The following is a 15,688-nucleotide window of genomic DNA, read 5'->3' on the forward strand; positions in this document are numbered from 1 at the left end:
TCATTCTCGCTGGAGAATGTTGTTTCCCCACTATTTCCGGAATGTTATTTGTGTCTTCTACCATGGCAATATTCATAATCTTGTGTTCCGTATGGGGGGGGGGCACAGTGATAATGGGAGGTGTGCTCTATTCCCAGGCCTCAACGGGGTTCCTGCAGACCTAAGACACTCTGAGCAGACAGTCATGGCAGTCTGAGACTGGTGCTGTGGCCTGAGCCTTGTAAGTGTATAGCCCAGATCTAAAAAGCAGTCTTGGGCCCACAGTCTGGCAAAGCTCCAGGCTCAGTGGATCTCCAGCTGAATTCTATAAAACCCCATTCCTGAACAGATCCCCATACTAACAAAGCTATTCTTCCATATACTGCTATATACACCCTCTCAGAATCCTTGAAATCAGCTACGATCACCCTAATACATAAAAAAGGACATGTACCCCAACATCTGTGCATTCTGCAGGCCCATGTCATCTAAAATCTGACCTCCAGGCTTGATTTAGTCACCACTTCTCCCATACCAAAACAGGTTCATCTGAGGACTCCTCTCAGTGGACAACACTATATGACTGTAATAACAACAGAAAATGCTGGAAAAACTCAGCAAGTCAGGCAACATCCGTGGAGAGAAATTTGAGTTGACGTTTCGGGTTTGACCCTTCTTCAAAACTGGAGAGAAAAGGAACTAGATCGAAGGCAGGGCTGCGATCGGACAAAAGAATAAAAGAACCAAAAGAAGTAAAAGAGATTAGAAGCTAGACGAGATGGTAATAGGCTGTGATTAGGTGTAAAGTGTACTGGCAGGGCAAAAGATAGCTGCCAGGTGTGAGAGAGAAACAAAAGGAAAGGGGGGTGGGGGAAAGGAAAGGAGTGGAAAAATATAAGTGAAAATGAAATAGGGGCCGAGGTTATGATCTGAAATTGTTGAACTCGATATTGAGACCGGAAGGCTGCAGACTGCCTAATCGGAAGATGAGGTGCTGTACTATATGACTGTACATTGTTATGCACCACTGCAACAGCAAGAATAGACTTGCCCCAGTTTTCAATGTTGTGCACCATTACGACAGCAAGAATATACTCATTGGTGTTATCGCTGGCTACAGAAAAATGCTTTTGAATACATAAAGTGGGGCTTTCTATTTATTCCCTGTGCTGAAGAAAATGACTTTTGGAGACATGTTTAGATTTTGGATCAAAATCCTTTACTCCCACCCTTATCCTCCATTGATGACTAATCGACACATCTCACCTACATTCCCCTCCAATAAGGGATTAGAGAGGTGTGCCTCCAATTTGCCATTCTTTGTCCTGACCACAGAGTCTGAGCAACAGCCAAAAGAATGAACTGCTGCATTCAATGATTATAAACTGGGGAAGTAGAACACTAAATATCAATCTATGCAGATGATATCCTGCTATATGTCACCAACCCACTACATCTCTTCCCACCATCTTCCAAACAATCAAAGAATTTGGCCAACTCTCATGTTACAACGAGATTTACCCTAAGATGGAGGGCATGGTCATGGTCTTTTACTGGAAAAAAATCACATCCCTTCACTCCTCTACAGCATATGTGCTGCCCTGAACAGATGGAAGAGCCTATTCATCTTGCTGCTGAGTAAAGTGATCACCATAAAGATGAATGTGCTCCCGTCTCCTCATTATGCTCCAGATGCTGCCCATTTGCAATTCAGCAGTTCCAGAACCTCAACAAGCACATTTCCAAGTTCCTCTGGGCAAAAAGGTGGTTGAAGATATCTTTGTGGTTTCAACTCTCCAAAACAGGAAAGTGGACAAAGTCCTCCAAACTTTTAAGAACATTACTAGCAACTTAACCACAATCCTGACCCATTTCCTTGGATAGAGGTCCTTTCCCATGCAAGTTGAGCTCCCGACAAGTTTCCCACCAAAAAGGGGCCCCTTAGTGGCACAGAGGGAAATGCCAGCAGTGCCACAATGAGACTGCCACTGTAACGCCACTTTGGCAAAAACAACATTAAAGGAACAGAAATGACTTGAAGACTGAGAGAACTACAGCCTTGTAGGCCTCAGCAGAGACCAAGGACTATGCATATAATTTGGACTAGAGGGAGAGAAAGACCCTCCCCCTCCATGGAACCTTATGGGCCACTCTCAGGTCCTTCACACATTCTTTCATTTACATGACTTTCCCCCTCCCCCTCCTGCTCCTCTTCTTTCTCCTCCTCCCCATCCTTCTTCCTCCTCGTCCTCTCGATCCTTCCTCCTCCTGCTTCTCCCCCACCCATCCTCCACGCTTCAGGGAGGGAGGACAAGGTTGCTCAACTGAGGGGAGTTGGAATGAGTGGTGGCAATAATGCTCATTTGCCAGGGTGGGGTTGTGAAAATACTTTACTGTGGATGGAGGGGCAATTACCAGGTACTGTAAATGCTTCTGTGTGTGTTTGTATATGGTGAGGGTAGTTTACTTAGTTGTGTAAATCCTGCTTGGTGGAGGGGACGCATAATCATGGAAATGATGCTGAGTGGCAGGGGATCCCCAAGAGAAAATGTTCCTGGTTGGGGGAGGGGTGCTTCAAAAGTGAAAGTCCTGCTCAATGAGGGGGTGGGGGTCGCAAATGATGATGAGTGATGGTGGGTGTTGTCCCAAAAGCAGAAAATGTGCTCAGAGAGGAAGCCATTGCAGGGTTAAGAGGGAAGGTGCCGGGTTTCGGGGTGCAATGTTGCTGGTAAAGTCGGCAGATGCGACTAGTGCATGGGTGGGAGCTGGAGGAGTACTGTTGCATCATAGGGAAGAATCCGGGGAACAGAGGCCTCCAAAACTTTAGTTGTTACCAGGTACATGATGTGCCTCAATAAAACCGAGACTCAATGTTAGCGGAACAAAACAAGGCTTTTATTAACTTAGAAGGTAACACACAGTGGAGAGGTGTCTTCCATCCAGAGGTCTGCAGTACTGGATGTGAGGCACGCTGAGCCTGCTTACATAGGGGCCAGGTATGGGCAGAGCCCTACACACAATACAATACAAGGTAAGGAAACGGAACTGAAGTAAGGGAAATGAAACTGAAACTAAACCACAGTCACCGGCACAATCACACAGAGAATACAGATGAGTGATGAATGGCATATTTCATCACAGTACATTTAATTTAGATGCAAGTAGATCACTTTCAAAATTTATGTTTTGGGGTGCTGTGTGCAAAGAAAATGCGATCGGCTTCTGACACTGATGAGAGAGGCAGGCAGCCATAGTGAGCTGTAGCAGGAGAGCCTGAAGAGAACTGAAAACTTGGCGAGAAATTGGGCTTGTTAGCTTCCATTTTTTAGGCACTACAAGAGCCCTTAGAGCTCCAGAATAGTGTCCGAGGCACGCACGCACGCTTGTGGGGCGAATCACGGTGGCTGCCATATTGGTGCAGGCATTGGCGTGTATGCAGTGAACATCCCCTGGAAGTATGCAGTGCAGGCAAATCATGACGTCAATCAGCGTGCAACGCTGATTTGACGGCAACTGTGCTATTTTGGAGCTCAACGCTCCAGCCAACGCCCTCTCTTCACCTTGCACAGCTGAACACTCATTCAGCAACAGGAAGGACCCCCCACCAACGCTATTTAAAGGGATCATCAACTACTTCCTTCCCTCTGTCACTGATGATCACAATGTCTACTTGGCCACAACGTAAAAATAAAAGCCACGACAAAATAAACATTCCAAACCAAATTTATAAATGAAATCATGCCATATTACATACGAAAGTCAACTAATCACCCATGTACCTTCCCTTAGTGCCTGTCTTCAGGGTGCCTTTGCCTGTCCTAGTGCTCCTATGCAGTGCTACCCCAATGGCTGCAGCATGATTGGTGGAAGGCTCCTGACTTTCAGTGGAGGAGACTGTAGATGGACTTGGAGGATGACCTCAAGCAGCTCTGGGCCTAGAAGGCCCGGCTGCGGACTGCACAATCTCAGCATGAGCGGCAGCAGTCTGGGCTGGCTGGCTGACAGGCAACAGTAAGAGCACTCGGCTGTCTTCCTGAGAGAGGTCAGCAGGTTCGTGCTCCATGGAACCACTGCCACTTCCCTGGGGTGGCGCCTCAGCAATCCTAGTAATCTATTGGAGGACAGATTGCTGGACTGCTGTGATATGCTGCAAGCCCCTTTTGCACACTGTAATCCACAGTAATGATGGCAGCAGTCTGACCTTGCACGACAGCAGTCTGAGGTTCCACTGCAGTACGCAGACGTTGGGTGACTGCTGCTTGGGCTGCAATGGATGCTGCAACATCTGCCATCAGCCGCTGCATCATGGTGGCGAACAGAGTTGGTCACCACTTCCATGCTGGAAAGGATGGGCTCCAAGATCTGCCCAAAGCCCTGTGCAAGTCTGGTGCTGGATTCCTCCATGCTCCTTGACATTGACCACAGGCTTTCTGGCAGGCTTCCCAATGCACTAAGCATTTCATCGCGCATACCCATCAGCCTTCTTCTGTAGGCCGCACATTCGAAGTCCTCCTTTGAGTGCTCTGCAGCAGAACCCGTGTGCAACCTTGCCCTCCAGCAAGCTGGCACCTGTGCTATCCTTGCCCCCTGCCCTGACTGCAGCTCACTTGTGCCCAGTGTCTCACCACGTGCAGATCCCACCTCTAATCTATCCTCTAAGATACGCGCAGTGTCAGTATCTGAGCTGGTGGCTGCAAGTGTGAAATCTGCGAGTGTGAAATCTGCGTCTCGCCAGCGGTTAGCACTGGCTGGATGCAGAGGTTATTCAAATTAGCAGGCAGCACAAAGTTGGTGTATTGCAATCAACGGCCGCGGGTTAATTGTGCATTGGATTCCCTGTGCCCGTTTTCGGAGGCTATCCAATTTAGCCCCCGTAATTTCTAAATAAATCAGGTGTAAGAGATAAAGACGCAAAAAAAAATTGTGACATAAAAAGGGTAATGTGAAAAATAAAAAACACAAGCTTTAATGTGCTGTTTAATAATTGCTTTATAGGATCTGAGCTAAAAGGTCAAGATGGTGGCTGAGCTGACACAACACAGCCTAGAAAGCAATCAGTGTGACAAGAAATTTTTACATTATAAATTATACATAGGAATTTATAATGGATAAAGTTGACACCAGAAAATGCAACAGGAAGTGCATGAAAACACATAATGTATTATAGATATTTAACTATACTCTTTTGCTTAGCCCCAGAAACAAAGCTAAAGTCTGCTTCTGGATCTCCAATGTGCCAACAGCCATATCGGCACACAACTCTATCCCAGACACTGAAGCCTCTTGCTACCCAGCCTCTGCTCTCAAAGCAACCCCAGAACCATCAGTCTACCTCACCTGCAATGATGCCACCATCCTCACAGTTGTTACCTGCGCAGATGTTTAAACCATCTCAGTCGGAGCTTGTTCTATTCCCACAAGAAAAAGCACCATCCTTTGACGTAGACCAAGATCCCATTTTAGCAGATCTCTGTAGGCCACTACTTTGTAAACTCTGCAATGTCTCCCTGAATTCAACACAGCAAGCACAGGCACATTACCAGGTGAGTGGGACAGCAGGAAAGTGTGTGTGTGCATCTGTGTGTATGCATTATAATGTTGAATCACGCTATAGAAATAACTAGAGATGAATTCTTCTGAAAAAAAATTGAACTCTAAGCCTATATTTTCTGACTGGCATTATTTGTTTAAAATAAATGGTTTAATGGCAGCAATTGGAAAATCTAGATTTAGAGCCTAATCTGGAACTGTGGATACCATCAGTCCCGCATCTTGGAACTTACTGTTTTTGCCCAGCTACCTTTCTTGACATGTTAAGGCTTCTGTCTGTGCCTTAAGATTAAAAATTGCTTCCTGTAAGGCTGATTTGCATTTTTAGTGGAAAACACTCATTAATTCTGAAGAAATTAAAATCCAGTTAGGCACTGTGAATGTAATCTTACCTGATGTCTATGCATATGTGAACATGCACAACAAAATATCAAGCTATGGTTTGAAACTCTATTCTTCTTCAAATGCACGGGTTCCCTGGAGCGCTGCGTAGCTGTGCAACTTAAAAGGAACATTGCTCACCCGTTATTGAAGTGTAAATCGGACAGCAACTTCTGGTGACTACACATGCGCAGTTAAACGCGGAAATCAGGAAGTTGCTGTCTGAGGTACCCTGTTCCTCCAGAAGCTGCGCTCTACCGGTATCTTGCTGAGGGACTCGACATTGAAATACATGGAACGGCGTGAGGTTGGGTACATAAATGATATACACTCACTAAACACGCCAGGAAAAGTTGGGGCTTGTCCATTCCAGTGTAAGTACATTTTTAATGGTGTGATATCTTAATTGCTGCCAAACAACCTCTGGCACTGAAAATTAACTTTTACAAGTTTTTAAAGTCTCATACCTTCAGATTTTAATTATTGTTGAGAGATTTAAAATAAAAAAAACAACTCTCTGTCTCTTTCATCTCTCTTAATCCCATCTTTCTTTCCCTCCTTATTTCGCTTTCATGATTTGGCATTGAATTCAATATCTTAACTGACACTTCCAGATTCAGACTTTGCACTGCTCAATAATGATTCTTCAATCTGATTGATTAAGGAGATACACAGTTGCTTTCCCTGTTCATACAGGTCCCAGATCCCCTGTATAAAGCAACATTTCAAGCTCCTGGAGCCCAAAATAATGAGCTATAGTTTCTTATATATATGTACTAACTGGCGTGCCCGGCGGTGCCGAGTGTTTTTTGAGGGCATGTTGTGATGAAAAAAGTAGAAATAATTTTAATAATATATATAAAAGAGTTTGTCTGTCTGTGTGGGAAGGAGAGAGAGAGAGAGGGAAAGAGAGGGGGAAGGAGAGAGAGAGAAATGGGAAAGGAGAGAGGGGGAGAGAGAGAGAGAGTGGGAAGGAGAGAGAGAGAGAGAGTGGGAAGGAGAGAGAGAGAGAGAGTGGGAAGGAGAGAGAGAGAGAGAGTGGGAAGGAGAGAGAGAGAGTGGGAAGGAGAGAGAGAGAGTGGGAAGGAGAGAGTGGGAAGGAGAGAGAGAGGGTGGGAAGGAGAGAGTGGGAAGGAGAGAGAGAGAGTGGGAAGGAGAGAGAGAGAGTGGGAAGGAGAGAGAGAGTGGGAAGGAGAGAGAGAGAGAGTGGGAAGGAGAGAGAGAGAGAGTGGGAAGGAGAGAGAGAGAGAGTGGGAAGGAGAGAGAGAGAGAGTGGGAAGGAGAGAGAGAGAGAGTGGGAAGGAGAGAGAGAGAGAGAGTGGGAAGGAGAGAGAGAGAGAGTGGGAAGGAGAGAGAGAGAGTGGGAAGGAGAGAGAGAGAGAGAGTGGGAAGGAGAGAGAGAGAGAGTGGGAAGGAGAGAGAGAGAGAGTGGGAAGGAGAGAGAGAGAGAGTGGGAAGGAGAGAGAGAGAGAGTGGGAAGGAGAGAGAGAGAGAGTGGGAAGGAGAGAGAGAGAGAGTGGGAAGGAGAGAGAGAGAGAGAGTGGGAAGGAGAGAGAGAGAGAGTGGGAAGGAGAGAGAGAGAGAGTGGGAAGGAGAGAGAGAGAGAGTGGGAAGGAGAGAGAGAGAGAGTGGGAAGGAGAGAGAGAGAGAGTGGGAAGGAGAGAGAGAGAGAGTGGGAAGGAGAGAGAGAGAGAGTGGGAAGGAGAGAGAGAGAGAGAGTGGGAAGGAGAGAGAGAGAGAGTGGGAAGGAGAGAGAGAGAGAGTGGGAAGGAGAGAGAGAGAGAGTGGGAAGGAGAGAGAGAGAGAGTGGGAAGGAGAGAGAGAGAGAGAGTGGGAAGGAGAGAGAGAGAGAGTGGGAAGGAGAGAGAGAGAGAGTGGGAAGGAGAGAGAGAGAGAGTGGGAAGGAGAGAGAGAGAGAGTGGGAAGGAGAGAGAGAGAGAGTGGGAAGGAGAGAGAGAGAGAGAGTGGGAAGGAGAGAGAGAGAGAGTGGGAAGGAGAGAGAGAGAGAGTGGGAAGGAGAGAGAGAGAGAGTGGGAAGGAGAGAGAGAGAGAGTGGGAAGGGAGAGAGAGAGAGAGTGGGAAGGAGAGAGAGAGAGAGTGGGAAGGAGAGAGAGAGAGAGTGGGAAGGAGAGAGAGAGAGAGTGGGAAGGAGAGAGAGAGAGAGTGGGAAGGAGAGAGAGAGAGAGTGGGAAGGAGAGAGAGAGAGAGTGGGAAGGAGAGAGAGAGAGAGTGGGAAGGAGAGAGAGAGAGAGTGGGAAGGAGAGAGAGAGAGAGTGGGAAGGAGAGAGAGAGAGAGTGGGAAGGAGAGAGAGAGAGAGTGGGAAGGAGAGAGAGAGAGAGAGTGGGAAGGAGAGAGAGAGAGAGTGGGAAGGAGAGAGAGAGAGAGTGGGAAGGAGAGAGAGAGAGAGTGGGAAGGAGAGAGAGAGAGAGAGTGGGAAGGAGAGAGAGAGAGAGTGGGAAGGAGAGAGAGAGAGAGAGAGTGGGAAGGAGAGAGAGAGAGAGTGGGAGGAGAGAGAGAGAGAGTGGGAAGGAGAGAGAGAGAGAGTGGGAAGGAGAGAGAGAGAGAGTGGGAAGGAGAGAGAGAGAGCGGGGGGAAGGAGAGAGAGAGAGCGGGGGGAAGGAGAGAGAGAGAGCGGGGGGAAGGAGAGAGAGAGAGCGGGGGGAAGGAGAGAGAGAGAGCGGGGGGAAGGAGAGAGAGAGAGCGGGGGAAGGAGAGAGAGAGAGCGGGGGGAAGGAGAGAGAGAGAGAGAGGGGGAAGGGGAGAGAGAGAGCGGGGGAAGGAGAGAGAGAGAGAGGGGGGAAGGAGAGAGAGAGAGCGGGGGGAAGGAGAGAGAGAGAGCGGGGGGAAGGAGAGAGAGAGAGCGGGGGGAAGGAGAGAGAGAGAGCGGGGGAAGGAGAGAGAGAGAGCGGGGGGAAGGAGAGAGAGAGAGCGGGGGGAAGGAGAGAGAGAGAGCGGGGGGAAGGAGAGAGAGAGAGAGAGCGGGGGGAAGGAGAGAGAGAGAGAGAGGGGGAAGGGGAGAGAGAGAGAGGGGGGAAGGAGAGAGAGAGAGCGGGGGGAAGGAGAGAGAGAGAGAGAGGGGGAAGGGGAGAGAGAGAGCGGGGGAAGGAGAGAGAGAGAGAGGGGGGAAGGAGAGAGAGAGAGAGCGGGGGAAGGAGAGAGAGAGAGAGGGAAGGAGAGAGAGCGGGGGAAGGAGAGAGAGAGGGAAGGAGAGAGAGAGGGGGAAGGAGAGAGAGGGGGAAGGAGAGAGAGGGGGAAGGAGAGAGAGAGAGCGGGGGGAAGGAGAGAGAGAGAGAGCGGGGGAAGGAGAGAGAGAGAGCGGGGGAAGGAGAGAGAGAGAGAGCGGGGGAAGGAGAGAGAGAGAGAGCGGGGGAAGGAGAGAGAGAGAGAGCGGGGGAAGGAGAGAGAGAGAGAGCGGGGGAAGGAGAGAGAGAGAGAGCGGGGGAAGGAGAGAGAGAGAGAGCGGGGGAAGGAGAGAGAGAGAGAGCGGGAAGGAGAGAGGGGGAAGGAGAGAGAGGGGGAAGGAGAGAGAGGGGGAAGGAGAGAGAGAGAGGGGGAAGGAGAGAGAGGGGGAAGGAGAGAGAGGGGGAAGGAGAGAGAGAGAGAGGGGGAAGGAGAGAGAGGGGGAAGGAGAGAGAGAGAGAGGGGGAAGGAGAGAGGGGGAAGGAGAGAGGGGGAAGGAGAGAGAGAGAGAGAGAGGGGGAAGGAGAGAGAGAGGGGGAAGGAGAGAGAGAGAGAGAGAGGGGGAAGGAGAGAGAGAGAGAGAGAGAGGGGGAAGGAGAGAGAGAGAGAGAGAGGGGGAAGGAGAGAGAGAGAGAGAGAGGGGGAAGGAGAGAGAGAGAGAGAGAGAGAGGGGGAAGGAGAGAGAGAGAGAGAGGGGGAAGGAGAGAGAGAGAGAGAGGGGGAAGGAGAGAGAGAGAGAGGGGGAAGGAGAGAGAGGGGGGAAGGAGAGAGAGAGGGGGAAGGAGAGAGAGAGGGGGAAGGAGAGAGAGGGGGAAGGAGAGAGAGAGAGGGGGAAGGAGAGAGAGAGAGGGGGAAGGAGAGAGAGAGAGGGGGAAGGAGAGAGAGAGCGGGGGAAGGAGAGAGAGAGAGCGGGGGAAGGAGAGAGAGAGAGCGGGGGAAGGAGAGAGAGAGAGCGGGGGAAGGAGAGAGAGAGAGCGGGGTCAAAATTGGAGACAAACGCACCGATTTCTTCACCCAGAGAAGAGGCGTCCGGCAGGGCTGCAATTTGAGCCCGACCCTGTTCAACATATACATAAATGAATTAGCAGACATGCTGGAGCAAAGCGAGTCACCAGGTCTCCGTCTCCTGGATGGAGAAGTGAAGTCCCTGTTCTATGCGGACGACCTGGTTCTGCTGTCTCCCACAGAACAGGGATTACAGCAACAACTAGACCTACTCGACAAATACTGCCAAAATTGGGCTCTAACAGTAAATCTAAAGAAAACCAACATCATGATTTTTCAGAAAAGACCCAGATGTCAGGAAAACAAATACCAGTTTACCCTCAGTGATACCACTATAGGACACACTATGAGCTACACCTACCTTGGTCTAACTATTACAGCATCAGGGAGCTTCAGCATAGCAGTGAATGCACTAAAAGAAAAAGCCCGAAGAGCCCTATATGCAATAAAAAGAAAATTCTACAACATCCAAATCCCAATCAAAATCTGGCTCAAAATTTTTGACAGCATAATCCTGCCCATTGCACTGTACGGTAGTGAAGTATGGGGCCCGCTAAATCACCAAAGCTACACTAAATGGGAAAAACACACAATAGAAGCCCTACATGCAGAATTCTGCCGAAGCATCCTTCGCACCCAAAGGAAAACGCCAACAAATGCATGCAGAGCCGAACTAGGCAGATACCCACTGATAATAAACATCCAAAAACGAGCACTAAACTTCCTAAATCACCTCAAATCTAGCTCCCCAGACACCCTTCATTTCAAAGCCTTTCAGACCCAAGAGCTAAACCCAGAAAAGAGTCCCCTGAGTCAGCTGCTACTGAAACTAAGTACTCAGCCGGACCCTGACCAGCCCCAGACCAACACAGCCGTCCAAACACCAATCCGAGTGAACCAAATCATTAAAAAATGCAAAGAAACCTACCTGGAACATTGGAACAAAATAACCGAAAACCAAAGCAGATTAGAATGTTACCGGGCCCTAAAAAGAGAATATAAACTGGCAGACTACCTCACGACCATCAGAGACACAAAACAGAGACAGACCCTCACCAGGTACAGACTAAGCGACCACCAACTGGAAATTGAAAAAGGCAGATACAAGAAATCCTGGCAGCCTAGAGAGAATAGAATATGCGATCAATGTCTGGCTGGCGAGGTTGAAACAGAAATGCATTTCCTCCTAAAATGCGAAAAATTCAACACATCAAGAAACATATTATTCAACAAGCTAAGCCAAACAACCCCAGATTTCAAAGAATTGGGTGATCTGTCAAAATTGAGATTAGTCCTAGGAGAAGGAGACAGACCATACCTTGGGGCTAAATATGTAACAACATGTCACAACCTGAGGACTGTTTAAAAGTAAGACTGTTTAAAATTAATATTGAACGTACCAAATGAAGTAGAAAGACTGTTTAAAATTAATATTGTTTAAAAGTAATATTGTATATACCCAACAAATGTCAAATCGATTGACACCTACAGAATGTTGGAAAACTGTACCTTTTTGCTATGTAAGCTTTGGCAATATGGTTCTCTGTAAACTTTCATGCCAATAAAGCATTTGAACTGAACTGAACTGAACTGAGCGGGGGGAAGGAGAGAGAGAGAGAGCGGGGGAAGGAGAGAGAGAGAGCGGGGGAAGGAGAGAGAGAGAGCGGGGGAAGGAGAGAGAGAGAGCGGGGGAAGGAGAGAGAGAGAGCGGGGGAAGGAGAGAGAGAGAGCGGGGGAAGGAGAGAGAGAGAGCGGGGGAAGGAGAGAGAGAGAGCGGGGGAAGGAGAGAGAGAGAGCGGGGGAAGGAGAGAGAGAGAGCGGGGGAAGGAGAGAGAGAGAGCGGGGGAAGGAGAGAGAGAGAGCGGGGGAAGGAGAGAGAGAGAGCGGGGGGAAGGAGAGAGAGAGAGCGGGGGAAGGAGAGAGAGAGAGCGGGGGAAGGAGAGAGAGAGAGCGGGGGAAGGAGAGAGAGAGAGCGGGGGAAGGAGAGAGAGAGAGCGGGGGAAGGAGAGAGAGAGAGCGGGGGAAGGAGAGAGAGAGAGCGGGGGAAGGAGAGAGAGAGAGCGGGGGAAGGAGAGAGAGAGAGCGGGGGAAGGAGAGAGAGAGAGCGGGGGAAGGAGAGAGAGGAGAGCGGGGGAAGGAGAGAGAGAGAGCGGGGGAAGGAGAGAGAGAGAGCGGGGGAAGGAGAGAGAGAGAGCGGGGGAGGAGAGAGAGAGAGCGGGGGAAGGAGAGAGAGAGAGAGCGGGGGAAGGAGAGAGAGAGAGAGCGGGGGAAGGAGAGAGAGAGAGAGCGGGGGAAGGAGAGAGAGAGAGAGCGGGGGAAGGAGAGAGAGAGAGCGGGGGAAGGAGAGAGAGAGAGCGGGGGAAGGAGAGAGAGAGAGCGGGGGAAGGAGAGAGAGAGAGCGGGGGAAGGAGAGAGAGAGAGCGGGGGAAGGAGAGAGAGAGAGCGGGGGAAGGAGAGAGAGAGAGCGGGGGAAGGAGAGAGAGAGAGCGGGGGAAGGAGAGAGAGAGAGCGGGGGAAGGAGAGAGAGAGAGCGGGGGAAGGAGAGAGAGAGAGCGGGGGAAGGAGAGAGAGAGAGCGGGGGAAGGAGAGAGAGAGAGCGGGGGAAGGAGAGAGAGAGAGCGGGGGAAGGAGAGAGAGAGAGCGGGGGAAGGAGAGAGAGAGAGCGGGGGAAGGAGAGAGAGAGAGCGGGGGAAGGAGAGAGAGAGAGCGGGGGAAGGAGAGAGAGAGAGCGGGGGAAGGAGAGAGAGAGAGCGGGGAAGGAGAGAGAGAGAGCGGGGGAAGGAGAGAGAGAGAGCGGGGGAAGGAGAGAGAGAGAGCGGGGGAAGGAGAGAGAGAGAGCGGGGGAAGGAGAGAGAGAGAGCGGGGGAAGGAGAGAGAGAGAGCGGGGGAAGGAGAGAGAGAGAGCGGGGGAAGGAGAGAGAGAGAGCGGGGGAAGGAGAGAGAGAGAGCGGGGGAAGGAGAGAGAGAGAGAGCGGGGGGAAGGAGAGAGAGAGAGCGGGGGAAGGAGAGAGAGAGAGCGGGGGAAGGAGAGAGAGAGAGCGGGGAAGGAGAGAGAGAGAGCGGGGGAAGGAGAGAGAGAGAGCGGGGAAGGAGAGAGAGAGAGCGGGGAAGGAGAGAGAGAGAGCGGGGGAAGGAGAGAGAGAGAGCGGGGGAAGGAGAGAGAGAGAGCGGGGGAAGGAGAGAGAGAGAGCGGGGGAAGGAGAGAGAGAGAGAGAGAGAGAGGGGGAAGGAGAGAGAGAGAGAGAGAGGGGGAAGGAGAGAGAGAGAGAGGGGGGAAAGCGGTAGGGAGGTAGTGCAACTCTGCCGAGCCTTAGGCCTGTACATAGTTAACGGTAGGTTCAGAGGGGACTCCTTAGGGAGACTCACATATTCCTCAACTCTTGGGTCTAGTGTGGTGGATTATACAATCACTGACCTGGACCCCTGCGATATCAACGCATTCACTGTCAGGCAGCAATCCCCCCTCTCAGACCATAACCAAATAAATGTGTACCTTAAACTTTCTGCCCAAACTACAGACACAAAAAAGGAACCCAGTAAGCTACATAAAATAAACCAGACATACAGATGGGCCCCAGACAGTGGAGATAAATTCATCACAGCACTAAATTCACCTGATCTCACAAGTAAAATTTCAAAATTTAAAGAAAATCTATATGAGATCACCAGAGATGGGGTAAACATGGCCATAGAGGATATAAATATGATCTTTCATGAGGCAGCTGTAAAAGCCGACCTCGTGAAACAGAAGAGGAAGAGTCACAAAAGACAAAATAAAAATAAGAAATGGTTTGACCACGAATGCAAAAATGCCAGAAAAGACCTGAGAAAAATATCAAACCAAAAGCATCGCCAACCAAACAATCCGGACCTACGTACTAGATACAATGAAACCCTCAAAAGATATAAACACACCATTAGGAACAAAACACAAAACTATACCCACAAAATACTAGAAGAAATTGAAAACTCCACCAACCCAAAACAATTCTGGGAAATGTGGAATAACCTGAGTACAACACAATTGCAAGCATTACCAATCCAAGATGGGACATCTGGAGAACACATTTTGAAAACCTCTACAAAGACATCCCAATAAACGAAACAAACCCAAGTCAACATCAGGTCACAGAAAAACTCCACACATTAGAAGCAACAATCAAAGACAACCAAAACCCTCTAGACTCCCCAATCACATGGAAAGAAATGGCCACAAAAACAAAATCTCTCCACCTAAAGAAAGCCTGTGGCCCAGACAACATCAAAAATGAAATGCTCAAGTTCAGCAATATGGAGATGCAGGGTGCGGTACTCAAATTATTCAACATCATATTACGTTCAGGCTGTTTTCCCGATATCTGGTGCCAAGGACTAATCTCCCCCATATATAAAAGCGGAAACAAATCAGACCCAAATAACTACCGCGGCATCTGTGTCAACAGTTGTCTAGGGAAGTTATTCTGCAGTATTCTAAATAGTAGATTACTTGATTTTCTTAACAAACATAATATCCTCAGAAAAAACCAAATAGGCTTTCTTCCAAAACACCGCACCGCCGACCATATCTATACCCTTCACACCCTCATTGAAAAACATATACACCAAACAAAAAATGGGAAAATATTCGCCTGTTTCATCGACTTCAAGAAAGCCTTTGACTCTATATGGCACGAAGGGCTCTATTATAAACTTCTTCAATGTGGAATAGGGGGCAAAGTCTATGACCTTATTAAATCAATGTATCTGAAAAACAAATGCGGGGTCAAAATTGGAGACAAACGCACCGATTTCTTCACCCAGAGAAGAGGCGTCCGGCAGGGCTGCAATTTGAGCCCGACCCTGTTCAACATATACATAAATGAATTAGCAGACATGCTGGAGCAAAGCGAGTCACCAGGTCTCCGTCTCCTAGATGGAGAAGTGAAATCCCTGTTCTATGCGGACGACCTGGTTCTGCTGTCTCCCACAGAACAGGGATTACAGCAACAACTAGACCTACTCGACAAATACTGCCAAAATTGGGCTCTAACAGTAAATCTAAAGAAAACCAACATCATGATTTTTCAAAAAAGGCCCAGATGTCAGGAAAACAAATACCAGTTTACCCTCAGTGATATCACTATAGGACACACTATGAGCTACACCTACCTTGGTCTAACTATTACAGCATCAGGGAGCTTCAGCATAGCAGTGAATGCACTAAAAGAAAAAGCCCGAAGAGCCCTATATGCAATAAAAAGAAAATTCTACAACATCCAAATCCCAATCAAAATCTGGCTCAAAATATTTGACAGCATAATCCTGCCCATTGCACTGTACGGTAGTGAAGTATGGGGCCCGCTAAATCACCAAAGCTACACTAAATGGGAAAAACATACAATAGAAGCCCTACATGCAGAATTCTGCCGAAGCATCCTTCGCACCCAAAGGAAAACGCCAACAAATGCATGCAGAGCCGAACTAGGCAGATACCCACTGATAATAAACATCCAAAAACGAGCACTAAACTTCCTAAATCACCTCAAATCTAGCTCCCCAGACACCCTTCATTTCAAAGCCTTTCAGACCCAAGAGCTAAACCAGAAAAGAGTC

General features: G+C 49.0%; 1 protein-coding gene across 1 annotated transcript in view; it reads left to right on the top strand.

Moving 5' to 3' along the window:
- Nucleotides 1-15,688, top strand: part of zmat3 (zinc finger, matrin-type 3) — a 78,475-nt gene that overhangs the window by 17,851 nt on the left and 44,936 nt on the right. Inside the window, exon 2 of the mRNA XM_085991181.1 lies at nt 5,173-5,600. Coding sequence (XP_085847307.1) covers nt 5,173-5,600 — 428 coding nt within the window. The remainder of the gene's footprint in view (nt 1-5,172; nt 5,601-15,688) is intronic.

The sequence above is a fragment of the Somniosus microcephalus genome, chromosome 6 (assembly GCF_052327205.1).
Source record: "Somniosus microcephalus isolate GS21.2 chromosome 6, FLI_Smic_1.0, whole genome shotgun sequence".
Classification (NCBI taxonomy): Eukaryota; Metazoa; Chordata; class Chondrichthyes; order Squaliformes; family Somniosidae; genus Somniosus; species Somniosus microcephalus.